Source organism: Falco punctatus (genome assembly GCF_963210335.1).
Source record: "Falco punctatus genome assembly, chromosome: Z".
In the NCBI taxonomy this organism is placed as follows: Eukaryota; Metazoa; Chordata; class Aves; order Falconiformes; family Falconidae; genus Falco; species Falco punctatus.
The window spans coordinates 77,883,091-77,902,805 of NC_137586.1; the positions used below are offsets into that span (position 1 = coordinate 77,883,091).

The 19,715-nt window shown below is 40.1% G+C and overlaps 1 protein-coding gene across 5 annotated transcripts in view; it reads left to right on the forward strand.

Moving 5' to 3' along the window:
* Positions 1-19,715, forward strand: part of MCTP1 (multiple C2 and transmembrane domain containing 1) — a 277,984-nt gene that overhangs the window by 98,262 nt on the left and 160,007 nt on the right. For all 5 annotated transcript variants that reach the window (XM_080372351.1, XM_080372354.1, XM_080372352.1 and 2 more), the window contains exon 2: positions 6,016-6,130. In XM_080372351.1, coding sequence (XP_080228477.1) covers positions 6,016-6,130 — 115 coding nt within the window. The remainder of the gene's footprint in view (positions 1-6,015; positions 6,131-19,715) is intronic.

Sequence of the window (19,715 nt, forward strand, 5' to 3'; positions counted from 1 at the left end):
CTTCCTGAGCTGCCATCAGTGAGAACAATAGCACAGAAAGTGTTGTTTAGGACATGATCATCGTTAACTCTTAAGTTAGATAAAGGCAACGCTTTCAGTGAAATTAAAAATTGCTTGTCACTTGGGTTTATTGTCCTAACTTTGAAGCACAGTCAGTTCCCATTAGTTGCACTGACAAGGAGTTGACAGCCACTTGGATATTCAGAATTTCTGAATTTCTTGCAGGCAGGTGTTTTTCTAAAGCATCAAGCTTTGACAAATGAAAATACTCTGAAGAAATCAGTTTGAGTCAGGCGGTAATTGGAGTGGAAAATTCTGCTTATGCAATATTGAAGGCAAAGTTGCATTAACTTCAGACTTTTTGATATTTTTTTTTTCTGTTTCAAAATTGGTAATATTTCATGCCATGCTGTGAACACTTTACTGTTGATGTTCTGCTGCTGCCTCCTTGCAGGACACTTTGGTTTAATTTCATCTATTGTATGCAGCTCTGAAGGGAATGCTGGGGTATTCACTGCCTGGTGTCCTGAGAGTGACCCACCTTGGGGACAGTCGCTGTAGCCACATCTGCAGCTTCCCGTGTCACTTCTTTTATACAACTCCCGTTATATTTCCCTTTTCCGTAATCTACCAAAGGAAGTGTTGATGCTGATGCCTTTGTTTTATGCTGAGCAGGGTGGGAAGTGCTTTTTGCCTACCTTCTATCAGCATGTTCGGGCAGAATATTGAAATCAACAGAGCTGTAACCTGTTGCCTAAATGACTCAGATAAGAATGTTTCTTCAATCTCGTTCATATGCATTTCCAAAATATCCTTTTAAGCATAGGAATATGTTAGAGGGGTTTTTTTTTTGTTTTGTTTTGGGTTGTTGGTGGGTTTTTTGTTTGTTTTTCTGTATTGCTAAAGGTTTTGGTTTTTTTTCCTTTTTGGAAGGGGGAGTGTGTTACAGGTGTACATCAGTTTTTTTAAATTTCATAAAGCTGAATATTCAGTTTTGGCATTGAGCAAACTATATGAATGTATTTTTTTGATCTGTTCCTGTGAAGTGGTATTTTTTTGCAGCAGCAGCAGCAGCAGCAGCAGGGAGTTCCTTAAGCCTCTTATATCCCTTTAACTGCTGGCACAAAGTTAGGCTAGTGTATGGTACGTGAATTGTAGGGTAGCAACAAAGCCCCAATTTCTTGGATTGGTTTAGCTGATTAATTGTTAGAAATATTAAGAGCTTTGAAGGAAAATTTTGGTATGTATGGTGATATAAAAAGGTAATAGATAGTTTTCGATGGCAAAAGATGGTAATAATCTTCAGGCTTTCAGTCTGGAGAAGTTAATGAGTTAGCTGTAACTTTGTGATGCGGTTTGTAAGAGGACCACACAGATGATGTTACTGATTCTCATCTTTTAGCCATAAATTGCTGGTCTGACTTCAACAGATTTACCCCGACTTTGGTAGTGACTAATGACCAGAATCAGATCCACTGTTTTTTTGTTTTATAGCACCTTTTTAACAAACTGTGAAAAATGATAGGATGTGGGAATGGTGGTGATTTTAGCCTTTTATCCTGTCAGTTCCAAAGCATTGCAATTTTTCTTGAATGCTGAGGTGGAACTGGGTTCCGACCAGTGAACGCTTCATATGGTGGGAACGTGAGATGTACAAAACCAGGGAGAGCATTTTCCTTTATTGCTGGTGTGCAGCTACTCGCATGTACCTACCCACCAGCTAGCTTGCAGCCCTTTTACATGCTCAACATTTGTTCAGCTGTGAAAAATATTTTTTTCATTTAGTTGTTAAGCTGCTAAATCTGGAAGACAGTGAAGTGTCTCTCATGCTGTGAACAACAGAGGTGGAGGTACTTGCCTAACTTTTCACATCAGTCAATCAGAGGGGGTTTAGCAGTGAACAACATCATGGCGTAGCTGTAGCCATAGCTTCCAGCTGCTCTAAGAAATTTTTTTTTGAGAAAATTCAATTAATTTTTTTTCTTTATATGCCACTGAAGTGGGAGTTTAAAAAAAAAATAAATCAAGACTTTGAATTACCCTCTCAACAATAGTTTGGGCTTTGTGTCAGCTTGGGTAGCAGGAACTCCCCATGGATACTAGTAACAGGCATCAGAAAACTGGTGGGTTTTTTTGGTGCTAAGGTGCACAGAGTCCTTACATGGGCTTTTGTGTGGCCCATGATGTGACAATGGCATGAGACCTGGGCAAAGGCATGTTCCTCCTCAGCTCCTCCCACACGCCTACGTTTCCAGAATGGCTGGCATCTCAGTAAACATCTAAACCCCAGAGCTTCTGCAAAAGTGAGCAAACACTATTTCACATTGTTAGACTAACAGCTTAGCTCCGTCAGTGTGCTTAATACATACTCATGTAGTAATGCTGGCTTTGAGTTTTGTTCTTAAAATACAGTACTGAGTGTTTTCCATTTAGAAGTTATCCATTCTGCTGTTGGTTGGTAGTTGTTCTAATAGGGCATCCCATGTCCATCATGGGCTTGCCTTGTGTATGCCTCCAGCGTAAAAGGGTTCAGCTAATAAATAACCCAGCCGATAACGGTTGTTGGGCTAAGTTGGATCCGAAATGAAAAACTGTTTTCTTTCTGCTGCCTGGCTTTAATGGAAATCACAGTCTTTCAGATTTCAGATTTATGATATGGAGATAGTTCTTGGTAAAACAGATGCTTGAACAAGGAGTGCCACTTGTTGGGGACATCAAAAGCATGGGCAGAGTGAGCTCTGTGTTTGGTTTGGCTCAACGAAACAGTGTGTTTTCTGGACATGTTTGAGCATCACTTGGCATGCCATGAGTCAGAGGTGATTTGCAGCTGCAGGTTCATTTATGTGCACTCTATTGAGGAGCTCCTCCTGGATGTCTCACTGAAAGTGAAATGGCTTGTGTTGCTTTTGTTGCTGTTGGGTTGGGTGAGAGAACAGCCCAGGAGGGTTTGCTATTCATTAAAAAATCGGAGTGCAACTGAGGACAGGTACAGTCATCACAACCTCTGTCCTGACCTTTGCACATGGCCTGTTTTCAAGGCTGTTGGTGTTCTTTAACCCCTCTACCAAAATTCACTGTATACAAGGCTTCAGTGTTTGTGCCAAATAATAAATTTTCCTTAGAACACATTGATTTTGATTTAATGGGAAATTGCAGAGTCCAGAATTTAGTCATAGTTTAGCTGAAATAATATATTCTAAAGTAAAATAATGATAGACCACTACTAAAAATTAATTCAAAGGAGTTAATTCAAGCATGACCTTCCCACAGGTGATTTCGCATATGTGAAAATAAGGTAAATTGCCTTTATGGTCTTTGTCTGGAATCTCAACATTTTTGTTAAAGATTTGATAAAAGTAATTTCAAGACCTTCTCTTCATTTTGGATGCTGAAAGTGAAGGCATGCCCTTGGTTTGTCAGGCTTGGTGTCATCCTGCAGCAGTCAGTAACAAACAGCCTTGTGGCTCATAACAGCTTCTAACTGTGATGATTATTGCCCCCCCTCCCCAGCTACAGAGTACCTGTTTTCTTGATGTTACTAGTTGGAATCTAGAAGTTCAGAAAACTTGGTTTTGAAACTGTTCTATGGTTAGGGCAGTTGTAGGCTTTCATGAATGCTCTCAAATTTCTTGTCTAAATTTCTACCTTTATTCCATTACTAGAGACCATACAAAAGTAGTTCTTTGGTTTTCACTAGTTGCCATTTTGACTTTTGAATTTGTTAATTTACAAAAGATGATTGAAAAATTATTTATTGATCGTTGCATTCACTATGGCAACCACCAGTTTTAACTGCATACTTCAAATGCTGTTGTTCTGATGCAGAAATATTGATTTGACTTTCTGATGCTTAGGGATAGTTAAGATCTATTTGCATTTTATTTCACTTGTGTAACTGTGCATACCCTGTAGGTGTATTACATTGCTCACCCAGGTGTTTCTAGCCTCCTTGAGCAGCTCTCTGAAAAACTAATTAATGTGAATGTTGAAAAGAAAGTGAAGTTCCATTGCAGGAAAAAAAGAAGGGAAAGCATTGAAAAGGAGGTGAGAAAGGGGAAAGAAGGGAGCGACACGGCACTGTTCAAACCAAGGAATTTCCATGTAGAGCTTGTGTCATACTTCGGCGGGGAAGGAAGAGGGAAAATCAGGAAGAAGGTTCTAAATGTTGGGAGACATCATGTTTCTTTTGTGTCTGCAAGCTCTTGTAGAAGGGCAAGAAAGGAGGAGGAAAGTTTTGAAGTTTATTGTTTACTTCAGAACACAAGTTTCTTCTTGCACAATACCTTGGTGAATGTTGGGGTCTAGGACAAGGCTGAGGATCAGGCCAGTATGCAGGTTTTTTTCCATATTTCTGGCTCGACTAGATACGAAGTGTGGCAGGGATGGGGTGGAGATTCAGTGTTGTCACTCCTCTGTATCCTTCCGCAGTCAGTGCGTTAAAAAAAACCAAAGAGATGGCATGTGAGGTGTTAGTCATTTAAAAGAAGGTGGTGGGTGCCTAAGAGTTCCAAGCATACCTCAGCAGTTACTTTACAAAGGCAAAATTAGAAGATAGATGTTGAGAGGTTTCAAGAACACCACCCCCTGCCAAATCAAAGCCCATCTGACCATTTTCTCTGAAGTGTACTAGGTTTGATCAATCTCATTGCTGTGGAAGCATGTCAGTGTGTGCTTTGGCCAGCATTGTATGTGTTGCAGCAGTAGTCAGTACGCTAGGGCTTAGAGTTGTGACTCTGGAATAACAATAATAAGCCATATGTTAAAATGCCCTTTGTTTTGTGGCTTACCTTGTGCTTTAGATTTATTATTACCTTAAAAAGAAAAGGGGAGGGGGGATGTAGTAGGAAGAGAAACAAAAGTGCCTTGTTGAAGTGGTACAGCCCTTAGTACACACGTGGTCTCTGAGATGTTTCTGTTGTGCTGCTTATTGTTTTTCCTTGCGTTGGACCCATAATCACATAATAAAATATTAATAGCACTAGTCTTAAAAGATTTAGCTCCTAGCATGAAAATATGTGACTGTGGTGCTCAGTCTGTGTAATATATGAAGCTCCTCTTTGTACTGTGAATATATGAGATACAGTCATTCCAGTCTGAAAATTAAATGTGGTGTTCCAAGCATGCGGTGCAATTAGATGCTACTTACAGAGAGATGTGTTAAAAACTATTTTGCAAAAGCTTACTCATACTAAGAAATACAATTTCTCTCCTTTGTCATTTGGGACTGAAATGCAGTTACTATTCGTGCAGTCCACAGAGTTCCTTGCATTTTGACTTTGTTTCTTATAATTTTTTTAAAAAAATTATGATACTGTTTATACAAATAACTACTCTAAGAATGCTATCTTTGCTGTGTCATATGGGCAAACTAATAAGGCATGTATTACAAATGAAGAGCTATTGCTGCATTTAGTCTTCTTATGATTTTTCTGCCTGCACCAGTTTCCCCCATAACTGTGGAAAAAAACGCATGTGTCTTTCAAAGTATTGCAGTAGCTGACCATAACTCATGTATGTTTATTCAATGCCTTTATTATTGCTGTTGAATAAATAGAGGATTTGAAGGTACTGGTAATGACTACTCCAAACAGTGCTGTAAGGTCCAGCTCTGTTATTTCTTACTTATTCTGCTTTAGTGCGCCAGGACTGTACGTGAATGTAAATAAAAATGGAGGTTGCCATAATGAATACAGATGTCAAAGAATGATTTTTCAACCTCCTTTTAAAAATAATAAAATTAACCTGTGAGGTGTCAATCATTTGGGGTTTTTTGTTTAAAAAGGATGCTCAGGAGTACTCTCATAGGATATACTCTCAGGAATACTCAGGATGCTGACATACTCATGAGGAGTGGATTCCTTGCTGCTGGGGTGTTAGCTCTGAGGTGGGGGAATAGGACAGGGCTTTGTCTTACTTCAACGGCATGATGATACAAGACAAAAACATACTTTACATGGAATTTTTAGTAACATTAGTATTTCATTTTGTTAATTTTTGGTTCTTTTTCCCTTCCAGGGAACAAATTCGGTAGGAACAAGTAATGCAGATTTTCCCTCTGGGGATCCCGGAATGTACCAGTTGGACATTACTCTAAGAAGAGGACAGAATCTAGCAGCACGGGACCGTGGAGGTAAGTGTGGTAGTAAACGCTGCCTTAATGTTTAGGAAGTTGCATGTCCGTTGGGTAAGTTTATATGACGGTATTAAAAGTTAAAATTAAGGTTTGAATTGTAAGCGTGCTAGTTAAACTCTGCTTAAAACTATGTGGAGGTTATTTGACTCAAAAGCATGAAGGAACTAGGGCCAGCTAAACACACACAGAAGGAGAAAGATTTAGCTAATACTGGTTTAATTCTTCTGCTTGCTGATTTTCTTTTTGGGATGTTTCAGACTAAGAGAAGTGTGATAGATGTGCTTTAGCCATGCAGATTTGTGCCGTCTTGCTCATGCAAGTGCTGTCTTGCTGCTTACCTTGTTCCTTGTCTGCATAACTGATAAATACTGGAGCTGTGTGTAAAGGCAAAACCAGCTGTGTCCAGGCTTTACCTGCTGGCCCCTCTGGTGGTCTCGTGTCGGCATTTTACAGTCTGCTCTGGGACACGTACCCCACACATAGTTCAGACATAGAAAGGATTCCTAAAGGGTATTCTGACCCACAGAAACACAGCAGGCTGGCTAAGCGACTCCGTACATGCGACTGCAGCTTCTATTTAAAATCAGACAAGTCAGTAATCCACTTCCTGAACAGCAATGTGAGCGTGATACGTCTGACCAACAGCCTGTTTTGGATTTGATGTAATGTATTCCTTGAGAGAGAAAAAAGCCATAGTAGCAATTTAACTGCAAAAATAGTACTGCACAGGACATTTCTCTGCTTACCTGATGAAGTTACCTCACTGATTTCAGATCTCAAGTATGACAGCAGAAGTCTGTTTACATTGGTAGGAAATTACTCCACTGATATATATGTCACTGAAACGAAAATTTCAGTATACTCACTATTGCAAGAATAAACTTTTATTTATATTCTTCCTCTAGATACACTGATATTCTATCAAGCTTTGCCTGACATTCATTAAGAAGATATACTCAAATATTTTTGTTTTGTGAGCTAGAAAGGCTTGCCCAGTTTCTGAACAATGTATTGTAATTCAGTCATATCCATAATTTGTACTATTGATAAATTAACAAAAATGTGATTGTAAATGTGATTATTTGTGTGAAGGACAACATCTGTAGTTTTTTTATCCCCGTAATACAGGAATCTAGGTCTAGAGTACACAGAGGATAATGTACACATAGAAGATCCATCTCCTGAGGTGGCATCCCAGGGTCTGAAATGGATACTAGGTCATGTATAAAATGTCAGGTGCTTTAAATAGTCACCTTGGAAAGCTGCTGCTTGAGCAGCAAGGAAGCCTCCTCAAGCTGCCAGGGCAGCATCAGGACAAGAGTGGTGTTTCCTCAGTACTTCCTAGTCCTAGAGCCCAGACACTGGGGCTGCAGTGCACAGTTGTTGCCCACCCTGCTGTGGAGCCTGTGATTCAGTTTGGATGGTACACACCTATAACCTTTAAAAAGGCTGAGCAAGTTACTGGTTTTTCTTTCTAAAAGATGCTGTGGAAGAAGGTAGTTGTTGGGCTCTAGTTTCCCAGCATAGTCTTATAGCCTGAAATCTTACAAAGAAAGCAAAGATGCCTGGGTTGCTTTTTGCTCCCTTTCTGAATTCCTTCCTGTTCCTGAAGAAGCTCAGCCCTCCCGTCCTGAGCAACTGGGCGGCATGTTTACCAAGTCAGTGCAAGCTCATCAGGAAGAGGAACGGGCATTACATCTTAGTGAAGTGTAGAAGATCCTTCAGACCCAGGTGGGGAGCTACAGACATGCTCCCTCCCACAGTGACCACGTTTCAGATCTGAACTGCGTTTGGGCTTCCAGCTCTGAGCCTTTGTTTCTTATGGGGAAAATACAGAAACAGCACTCGTCCGCTCATGGCTGAATGTCCTGGCTGCTGTCCACTGTGCTCCTACTTGTTTGCCCTTTCTCTTGGAGCTACAGTGAGATTTTAGGAGCACATGTAGAATTTGAATTGGAGAGACTTCATTGGCATTAGGCAGGTGCTTAGTGGATTTAGGTGGCTGCTGAATGGGAAGTACACACAGAGGGGCTGGATTTGGGGACTTGGTTTTGTCTAAATCCTCTCTTGAGTGTAGTAGTTGCTCTTACTTTATTTATTGTTTAAAATATCCCTATGGTACTCCTAGTGGCTTTTCACTAAGAATCTGGGCATGTAAAACTGAATTCTTACTGGAGGTTTATGTGGGTGCAAGAGGAGATGTGGTGAGTTTGTGGAAGAAAATCCAAAACGTGCACTGAAATGCACAGAAAACACACCTATCACTTCAAGATCTTTGCTGCAAAATGCCTAGGAAGATGCTGGCGGAAAATAATACATGTGCGTGCCCTCTTGTTTCTCTTTTTGCATCTGCTTATAGCCCCGAAGGAGAGAGAGCATGGAGCTCTCAGCCAGTAACCGGTGCTCCTGGTGCATTGCCTGCACGCTGCAGCACTGCTTGTGTTGGGGTTATGAGCCAGAAGGTGAGGACAGGACAGTCCCTGTGAGGCACTGTGCAACGATAGGTATCCAAGTGCTAAACGGAGCTACTAATGAAAGTGTGTTAGATACTAAAACCAGAGCTTGGAAGTTTTATCCCAGGACTGTCTCAGAGGAGTCTCACACTCGAAGTCTGTAACAGCGTGTAACGCTCCGTTCCTCCAAAACTTTTTCCAGGTCCTCCGCTTAAAGCCTGACAATTAAATTTTCTCCAAGTACTGTGAATTGCACTCTAAAAGAATACTTGAACTGCATGGTAGGAGAGGATTTTGTTTTAATTTTAGCTTTTTGTTCTTTAATTTTTGAACTGCAGTTTCACATCTTTTTAGAAACCTGCTGCTGAACATATTGCAGTCTTGGAACTCAAAGTTGAATTCTCATGTTACACATGTTCTGCACACTTTGTCTTCCCCAAATTTATGAAAAGAGACACCACAACATTCTCAAAAGAAAGGGAAAAGATTAAAGCTGTATTTATGTGGCTAGCAATGCCAGCATTAATCATGGCTGTTGATAAATAGCACCATTGATAGGCACAGCAAAAGGGGAACAGAACATTTCTCATAAGAGGACCAACATCTTGCTGCTGTCTTCTGAGATGACTGAAAATAATCCTTCATCGTAACACGCAATATTTATACTCTGTTGTGTGCCATATGACAGAAAGAAATGTAACTATGCATTTTAAGTCTTCACCTCTGTAAGAAATCCTGTCTTCAGGCTGATCCAGCTTTCCTTCCAGCTACTGCAAAGCTGTGGTGCCACAACTTCATCTCAGGTGGGTGATAAGGCAGTTTACAATCTTGCTTGTGGCAAAATGCTATAGCAACCACAAATGTGGTTTGTAACATATGCTTTATTTAAGGCCATGCTAAAGTAAACCATACATGAAGTTACATTTAAGAATTCATTTTCCAAGACTTTTTCCTGTAACATTGGGAAAGACTGTGTAGTGTGGGACCTGGTAAGTTGGTAAGGTTAACAAGTTAGCCTTATTACCTACATCTTTGTGTTTTCCGTTGTGATTTCTCATTTGCTTTTTGTACATATACAGTGTGTGTGTAATATTTGTAAGAGTTCTTTTATGGAAGTAAAATTCTTAGGTTAAAGAGACCCCTTTTTTTTGTTGCTGGTCTCTGACTTCTTGCATGTGGAGTTTATATGGCTGCTTCTTACTGGTAGAATGCCTTTATAGATGTTTTGCAATATCTTAAATACCGTTTTTAAACAAACAAACAAAACCCCTTGTGGTTGGTACATTTTTGCTTTAAAACAGACTCATTTTGAGATACAAACTGAGATATTATAGCACATTTGGTGAAAAGGAAAATTGTATCGTAGTCATTGGTTTTCTAAAATTCTCTTCAGTCAAAAGAAAGATAACAAAATTATTCTTTTAGGTGTTTTAAGTATGTTTTCCTCACAGTGTTTTCTTACTTCTCTGGAGCCTGGAATCCACTCCCTTTTGTGCATTTTGAGAAATGTACAATGCCAGTTTGCTGCTCCACTTTAGACAGAGTCGGGACGTGTCACCCAGGTTAATCCCAATTGACACAATTTGTGTCGTGTCAAAGAACAGGCTAGGTACATGATGAATTTGATAATTTTATCCTTTCTGGCTTTAAAATTTATTATTTTATTTTATTTTATTTTTTACAAAATGCATTGAGATTGACCTGATCTTGCAAAATAGCACAAGGAAAACACTTTTTTGAGCATTAAGTGAACCATTAATTTTCTTTTTCGCAATGATCAGAAGTAGTGTATTTTCTGTGTGAAACCTCCTGGAAAGTGTTCCTGAAAACAGATGTTTATTGTCATCTAAGGTCTTAACCTCTAGATAGATGGTGTCACCAGATCTCTGTGTCTCTTTGTGCAGGAGACAGTTCAGCAGTGCTTCCTGAGACTAGAGAATCTGTCTTTGTAGAATGAGTTGAGGGGTTGATCCTTAAGTGGCCGATGCTGGTACTGAAACCTGCACCCAAAGATGGCTTCAACAAGTAAGCCAGAAACAGTGTGCAGTTAGTGCCCCTGTGCAGTGCAAAGACTGCATTTCAATTTGATAGACTTAGCATTTCTGATAGGGAATATTTATATCAGTAAAAGACTAGCTGCTTAAATTGAGAATAATTGGGAGAGTTGACTGTCAAAACCAGGAGAATCTGAAGAACTGTAACAGGGGAAGAACATGCACCTAGACTTTGCATTTTGTCAGGTGAATTACTTTGTCTGCATCTACATTTTCAGGATCTGGAAGAAAAGTCAGTGTCAGTGGGATAATAAGCAAGATGATTAAGTGACCCTTTAAGATACTTCTAGTTTTGTGTGATGACACAGTATTGAAGCACATCTATGTATAAGGCAATGCATTTAAAATTGTTGAGAAGACTTTTAAGCCTAACTTCAGAACATGTTATTTATGGCTGAACTGTGGGTTTCATTGATGTAGGATACTGAAAATCAGTCCTTAACCTGATTAAAGTACAGTGTATACAGTGTAGCTTTGTAGATTGGGGAACGCTTCAGCCTTAGGATTCAGTTAGGCCGGGATTATGGAATACATTTTCCTTATTGTGAAATATTGCTAACTTTGTAACACAGTTGAGGACGATAGGAACATGCCCCAGTCTGTTTCCTGGAGAGGTGAGGTGAGATGATTATTGGCATAAATCAACAGTATAGTGCTCGCACCACCTTCAGAATGTGGCAAACGGTCATAAGGCAGTGACCAAAGAGAAGAGTATTTATGCTATAACAGGTACCCAGATGCCAAATTATTTTTAAAAAGCCTTTCAGATTAGTATTTGCATGCTGCTAATTGTGAACATTCATCAAAGTAGCTCTTTAATTATATTTTTATTTTAACATGTTTATCAGGGGTGGAATTAGATTGCTCTTTCAAACAAAGGAAAACTTTTGGGTGTGCATCAAAGGGTTTGTATTTACTTTGAGTCAGAGTGGGCAAGAATGTTAGCTTATATGAAGGCGTTTCAGAAGGGTTGTAGTAAGTTTTATCTGATTGGAAAATACACAACAGTTTTCTAAAACTCCTGGGGATGTGAATTTCTGGAAGAACTAATTTTTAAATGCTCGGTTTCCTTGTTACAGAGATAGCAAGGATAAGATGCTGAAACAAGAAATGGCAGCTTGGCATGCTTGTTACTCTAAAATTCATGTAAATACATGTAGAGAAGTGTGCCAGTATTCATAGTGTGTAAAAACATTTAAAGGATGTTTGATTTAAAGGATATTTCATTTAAAGGTGCAGGCTGCTTAGGTAGGCACTGCTTTTTGTCTGTGTGTGAGTAAAGATGCCCAAGATTCAGACTGCTGGAGTTCTGCGTCTCTCTCCCCTCCTCGCAGAGAGAGGTTAGCTTTGGTTGAAGAGAATTGCAGCTCTGGATTTCATTCAAATTCTCAACAGGTATGGATCAGCATAGCCCAGTGTGTGAAGTGTGGATGGGGAAAATACTTCCCAGTTTCCCCTTATGCTCTGCCGTAGCCTTGCTGCCACTGTTTCGCTCTCTGAGCAGCCCAGTGCCTTCTCTCCCTCGTGCAGCCTGGCCTTCCGCCATGGCAGCTCCAGAGGACAGTGGCGGTATCTCCTGCTCACCTAAAGGCAGCGAGATCTCACGCAGGGTCCTGGCGGCAGTGACTCATCCCTGATGGTGATGGGGAGCAGTGTCCTTCTGTGATACAGAAAAGCAGGGAGGTGAGAGCAGAGAGGAAGAGTGAGAAATGGGGTTGTGCAGTCTTCTAGCGTGCTACAGCAGCTTTGCCCACCCGAGCAAGCCCCTTTGCAGAAGGTGCCAAAGTCCACTGGAGGACAGGCTCAATGTGTTGCTTTGGTTCTTTCTGCTGTCAGGTTGACGTGGTGCCTGCTCTCACTGCGCTGGCACTTCTCCATCCAGCAAACCGGGTCTGTGTGCAGCATTTTTCTTCTGATGTGGCTTTGTTTCTACCATAGCTGGCAATTCTTACGCACTCTAGGAAGTCCTCACCTGTTGGTGGTTACTCTACTGTCCCCTTGAAAACTTCAGGGGAAACAGCTTCTCCTCTAGGGAAGCTGACAAAAAGTCAGTCTTTCATTTGCACCCCACTGATCTCTTGTTCTCCCTCGTATTTCGGTAAGCATCTGACCCATCATGTTCCTTCTAATACACTGTGGCTCTTGGTTTTTCTCATTTCCTCCATCACAAGAGGAGGGAAGCACCTGTGGAAGCTGCTTGGCAGCCTTCCGAGAGGGTGGCTGAATGCCCTTTCCTAAGCCTTCAGAAGGGAGTCTGCTCCCCTGCGAAGATGGGCTGTCTTGAGTAAGTTGGAAGAATATTAAATAATTCCAGAACATGGCTTCACAGACATTCCCTGGCATTTTGCAATGAAAATTTCTACAGGAATTCCAAAATAAACTCAGTCCTGATACCTCTGGAGACAGCAACAGTTGCTGTGAATTTCCCTGTGGCACGGTCTGGCAGGAGCTGCCTGCGGGCGCTGGCTCGGTGCCACCCCCAGCAGAAACTGTTGAGTATGGGCATCTTCCAGACACTGCTGTCAGCGGGCTCACAGCCCTACTATTTAGGCATCCAAATAGAAGATAGGGGTTTTTTGGAGCTGCAGGATACTTTCAGCCAGAATGTAAATCTGTGGATAGCAATCTATTTAATTTAATGAAAAATGTAATAAAAAAATTAATTAAAAAATTAATAAGCCCCCCCAACAACAATAATTCCCCAAATGGAGATTTATTTCTGAGAACTGTGGAGACTATGCCGAAAGGTTTATTGATACAACTGAGTGGATATAAAAAAAAAATGTAATTACCAAATATAAAAATAACTTTCTATTTTTTTCAAACATTTTTTGATGAGTTGCTTTTTGGGACTCGGAATTGAGACTGTCAGTTTGTAGCACACTGGGGAAATTATACGCAGCAAAGGTGACAGTTGTATTGAGGTGGACTGTGGGATAAATATGTTTAGGTTCAGCAATCACAACCCATATAAAACAGCAGGCTTCCTGAGTATTTGACATAACATCTAGATTTTATGATTAATTAATCTCTGATCCATTGAAGCTGATAGTAGAATCTCTATCCATTTGTGTGGACCAGAATTTCCTCTCCTGTAACAGTCACATGTATAAAATAGTATGTACGATATAGTAGAATCTCATAAAAACACAATAGAAACAAAATGATAAAATAATCCTTACCTTCTTGGGAGAAATGCTGTCAATATAGGTTTCTCATGTTTTCCAGAAAAGGCCATTTGAGGAGTTGAGTTTTACAATTAAAAATAGAAACTAGAGGAGCTCTCCAGTGAGCACTCACAAATAGCTGTTCAGAGGTGGTCTTTGGGTCATCTTTTTTGTGTTATGGTTACAGGTCAATTTAGAAGAATAGGAGGGAATTCTGATGAAAGTTGGAGTACTCATCCAGAGTGTAAGATAAACTGTCAGTAAGGAACGATGCACATAGGGACAGTGGTATGCCTTGAGATGATGAAACACCGGTGAGACCCTGGCGCAGGCTGCCCAGAGAGGTGGCACATGGCCCATTCCTGGAAGTGCCCAAGGCCAGGCTGGATGGGGCTGGGAGCAGCCTGGGCTGGGGGTGTGTGTGTGTGTGTGTGTCCCTGCTCATTGCAAGGGGTGTGGACTAGGTGGCCTTTAAAGGTCCCTTCCAACCCAAACCAGTCTGTGATTCTGTGATACAACTTCAAGTACAATATAACTCGAAACTTTCACAAGAGTCCAGCTGTCCAAAAATGTTTTCTTCGGGGTAAGACCTCAGGGATTTTTTTCCCTGCTATCTTAAGGCATCATTGGTTTTGTGTGCCCATTCAGCTGATCTTATGATGCAGTAGTATGGGAAAGAGTAAAATGAGTGTTCAGATTTGTTTGTAAAACATTTCTAACAGTGTACCATTACCTGACACCGCTGCGATCACATCGTGGCCACTCTTGTGGATTACAGGCAGATGCTTTTGGATTAGCAGGTCAGTACAGAGAAATGGTAAGAGCAGGTTTTAGAACAGAGCCCTTCTGGTCTTGGCGGATTGCTTAGCAAATACCGTTGCAATTAAAGGCAAAAATGGGAATTGTCGGAATTATGCATTGCAGACAGGTGAACGAGACAAAAATCTTTCTCTCCCATAACCTAATCCTACTTTCCTTCTGTACTTTTTCCTACCTGTGTTGCTGTTTTAACACTTTAATACTATCTAAAGCAGTGTTTTGAACTATAGTGTGTGTCATTTCACTGGAGATCAAGGGAGTCATACAGAGTAAAGGTCTTGTATTATCTCAGTCTGTCACCTAGTCACAATTCTTATTACCTACACTGTCATGAATAGCATTTCTAATTATAAAACATTCCTTCCCTTTTCTTTATGTTCAAGAAGACATTTTTAAAATAAAAGAACACAGTCCATTAATCCCAGCTTCTGCAGTCTTTTTGGACTGATTTTTCCATTGATACCCTTGACGAATATTTAGGAAATAAAACAAAGCAAAATGATAAGCAGGGTAGTTAATTTTCGTTTTTATGCAAAAATCAGTTTGTAGTAGGAGCATTAACTCATCAGGAGTAAGAAATCAGCTGATTTTCACTTCACTTCTGATGGTGTTTGCCTTCTGTATTGATTCCTAGCTAACTTCCTGCAGTCGTGTTCTTGGTAGCTCTCGCTATAATAAGAAATGAGGGGTTTGCCAGTCGGAGAGGGTAATGGCTCTACTGTAAACTCCTTTTCTGATTGCTGCCTGTCATAGATGCTGTTAGTTTCCTATACAGAGTCTGGTGAACAAATGTCACTGTGTAAGTTAAGCTGTAATGCAAAAGACAGCAATCACGGGAAATGAACCTCCTGGCTAAGAACAGTATAAGTCTGTCGTTAAGACTGCTGTGTCATCTTCTGTGAGATCTTCTGACTGTGAAAATTCAGAGCCGGTTATTCTCTGTCTAAAAATGACTGGACTGTGTTCAGAATTTGACTTCAAACCGGGAGAACTAGGCTGCTGTGTTTCTCTGTAATACAGCCCTAACTGGATGGCACAGAAGCTCAGATTTATGAAAAGCACTTGTATTTTTTTCTGAAACGATATAAAGCTTGCGGGAGGCTTACATTTATTATTTATTTGTTGCTGTGTCCCAGACAAGAAAGTGAATCATGGGCATATGGGTGAAAGGCAGGTGTGGACAGATGCAGAAGCCCACGGAACTTCATTCCACCCACGGAGGAGCCCCGCTTTCCATAGCAGTAGCATGATGTGGAGACTTTGCTGTGAGCTACGTGGCATGAGAGTGGGAAGGAAGAGATGGGCTTAAGCAAGGACTGTCTAGTATAGATAAGCACAGATTGCTGTTGGAGGTCAAAAAGTTTCCTGCTAGTTCAGTGGGAGCAGCGGGAGATAGTCACAGGATGCAAGGTGGGTTTTCCTGTTAGTTGCTGTTATTCCAATCCCTGAGGGCTTGTTGCCGGGGGAGTCATGCTAATTGCCTGCTGATGGACCAGTACACATTGTCCAAAGCACAAATGACATGGGTTCACGTTCTCCCTTGTAAACGGCCATAGACTAGTGGTGTGCTTTGGACCCTTTTTTCTCTCAAACTATAAAACTGTAATTGTGATTCCATTTCTATTAGTTCCAAAAAGGAAAAAAATAAGAATCAGAATTTGTTTAAAGATTCTGGTAATAATTCTAGCAATTGGACTTTGTTGGCTGTAGCTTTTTAGTCTTTGGTGCTTTTTACCATCGCATAGGAATGACTACTTCTGGTTTAAGATCAGTACTGAAAACATAGCATGTTTCATCTTTTTTACTTCCATGATAAATGCACCAGGGAATTGCTTATTAAGCAAATACATTTATTTCATAACGAATCTCAGATTATTTCCCTTTCCTTCAGTTTCATTGCTGTGATTCTTTAAATGTTGTAGGAACACGCGCTTATCATTCACTTTAATTTCACATGACAATGTGTTGTGTAATTGAATGGATTTTTTCTTTGCCAGACGTGTGGAGTATAGTGCTAAAAACCGCAAGTTAAAAAAATGTGCTTGTTTACAGCTGGTATTTAAGCTTTCATTCCCTTTTAATAGCTTTTGTTCTCAAAGAAGATACGAATATTCCTAAGAGGGGAAAAAGCCTGTGTGTTCCTGGTTACACCTCTGGATCGTTTCATGAATGTAGGTGATCCCTAAGTCTTCCTAAGTTACAAATGCCTTACTGAAGCTTTGAACCATCTTATTCCTCTAGCTATAAAGAATGGAGATAAAGCAAGAGGATATTGCCAGTGCTAAAAATAAGGTCATAAAAGAAATTTTAGTAGGCTGCCAAGTTACCTGTAGTGGCCCTGCGCTGCTACGGCAAGGGCAGGTACCTGTGTCAAAGGATGCGTGGTGCTCCCGAGCAGACTGTTGCAGAGGGACTTCATGGCAAGGCAAGAAAGAGTGACATACTGGCCAGGGAAGGCAGCATAGCACTTCAGTGGTCTCTGCTATGCCAGTAGCCCAAATCCCTGTCAAGACTTCTGTTGGTAATGCTGATAAATCAACAGAGCACTGGTAGCAGCAGCTGGGCTTGGGACTTCCAGACGATTGTCTGCAGGTGGTTCAGATGGAGGAACCTGGCCTGTTAATTCGAAGTCATTAGAAGACATCAAACACTTTTGTGTCTGATTGTTAAAAGAGAATAGAAAGTCCTGCTTTGTTAGTGTAATTCTATGTCTTTTTTCTTCACATGACTATATTGCAAATAAGGAAATACCAATGTTAAGATTTTCTAGCTAGTAAATTAAAATACTGTCTTAAGGCAAGATTCACATCATATGTTTCTGTGAACGTTTCTCCATAGTGTAGGTTTTTCTTCATGTCTTTAACTGGGATTGCATATGCAATGAGTATCAGATTCAAGCAAGGTATTAAATATAATTATACCTTTTTTTGTTGTGCCAAACATATGGGCGCTGCATGCTGTAGGGCTTCTGTTCTTGCTTTACCTGGCATTTTTATTTACACTTTAAGGTTCAGCTTTTATTTCAGTTTGCATTTACCGTGTAGTAGTAAATCCTTATCCCTGGGGAAGGGAGAAAAACGTTTTACTGGAGAGAAATATTGTTGACCGCATTGTCACATTGACAAGGGCAACTCAGGTGTTTGTCAAGTGCCAAGTTCATATCAAAAAGGTTATTTCTATAGAACTGGAAGGTGTAATACGTAAGACCAACACTGAACTGTGCTTTTTAGACAAAGCAAATTGGAGCCCTCTGTTCCAGAAGGGGTGAAACCTCTGACTGATATTGCAAAAGCAGGCTATCTTGGAAAACAAGTGGTCATGCTTTGAACAATTGCAGGAAGATTATCATTTCAGTCCTGAGGTTTTAGGGGCAGAGCAAACAGTGTTTCCTGTGATTAAGGGATATAATTCTGTTTATATTAAAGTATATTAACTAGAATAAAAATTTGAGCTGCCAGGGGAACGTTTCTGTAGCATGCTTAAATCCTCTTTAAATGCATCTTGAGTTCAGCCATGCCTAAAATGAAATATAAATGTTTTGTTGAAGTTAGTCTGACAGTTGCACATTTGCTTTTTGCTGTTCTGTCCTATGCCAGTGTGGTGATTTTTTTTCCTTCTTTCTACTTCACAAGCATAGTTGGTATTTGCTTAAATGAGTATTCACTAAACCCAGTAAAGATACTTCTCATGGGCTACGTGGAAATATAGTACCAAAGCTGCCTTTTTAGTGGCAGGAATGAGTCTTCAAAAGAAAGATTAAAAGCTGTGATTGTTATAGCCAATATTTTTAATGGGTACTGAATAATTAACATTTTGTATTCCCTGTTGACTTTTGAGTAGAACTCTGCATCCTGTAGCATCCGTGTGCTCACTATGAATTTGTAATTGGCATGTTCATTCTTAGGATAGTAGTTTTTCAGAAGTGCTTTGTATCATTTAGACTAATTAGTATCCTTTCTAGCTGAATTGGGTGGATAATTCTTTGCTAGGTGGCTAGAAGGACAGAAAGTAGGATTATTTATGGGAAAAGCTGTAGTTTTTAGTGTTGCAGTTGTAGTGTTTAGTTGACTTTAGGGGGTTGCTGAAGACCAATGAGAAGATTGGCTTGGCAGCTCTTGTACAAGACAATTACTATTCCTATTTGTCAAGATAATATAAAATAATTTGTGGGAAGTAATTCCCTACTTTTCCAAATAAATGGTTGGACAGAGCAGACGTGAAATGCTATGAACTGGTACATGTTTTGCTTGGCATAGTCAGCTGCCACTTACCTGAGAACTGTCCCCACTTTTACTCTCCCCACGCTTTTTCTTCTACCTTGGTTGTAACAAAGAAAATAACTGGAGACGTGAGATTTATTAAGAGGAGAATGGCTGTGGATGAAGTCAGAAGGGGAAAGAGCTGGATGTCAGTGAAAGAGCTTTTCATGCAATGAATCCAGAAAAAATGTTTGTATTAATAATTAAGCTTCTCAGGAATTATGACATTAAAGTTACTGTGCATCTCTGGGCATCTCTTGTGGTTTGCTTTCTTTTCAAATAATTGTAGATTAAATGAAGTCATTCCAAGACTGAAAATAAAAAGGAAGAATGACAGAAAGCAATGACAGAGGTTTAGTTACCATTCTAAGTGTGATTCAAGAACATGCTTTTACCTTATTTTTGCTTCTAGAAATGTGTACCTTGCCTGATTATTTGCAGTAATGAAAAATTCTGTTCTCCCGTATTTAGCAGGTATTTGCTGCTTTTTACATTGCACTTATTCTTGTGGTATTCCTGCTGTTGTTCTGTACAACAGCAAATCCTGTTTAATTACTGTGATTTCCAGTTATTACTTTCAAAGCTTCTATTTTTTCAAACCACTAGGCTGAAATTGGCCTAAGTGTGTTATTTATTGTGTGTGTGTGGTGAATCAGAAGGACACTCAATGATGTACATTAGGAACTTGATGGGATGCAACCTGTGTAATGTTACTGCATAGCTTTAGCACCTCTGTAGGTAAAAAAAAATAAGATCATGAGTCCAAGTGGTCCACTTTGCAGCAATGATAACTACCTACAGGGAAGACCTTAAAAAATTGATTTGTTTGC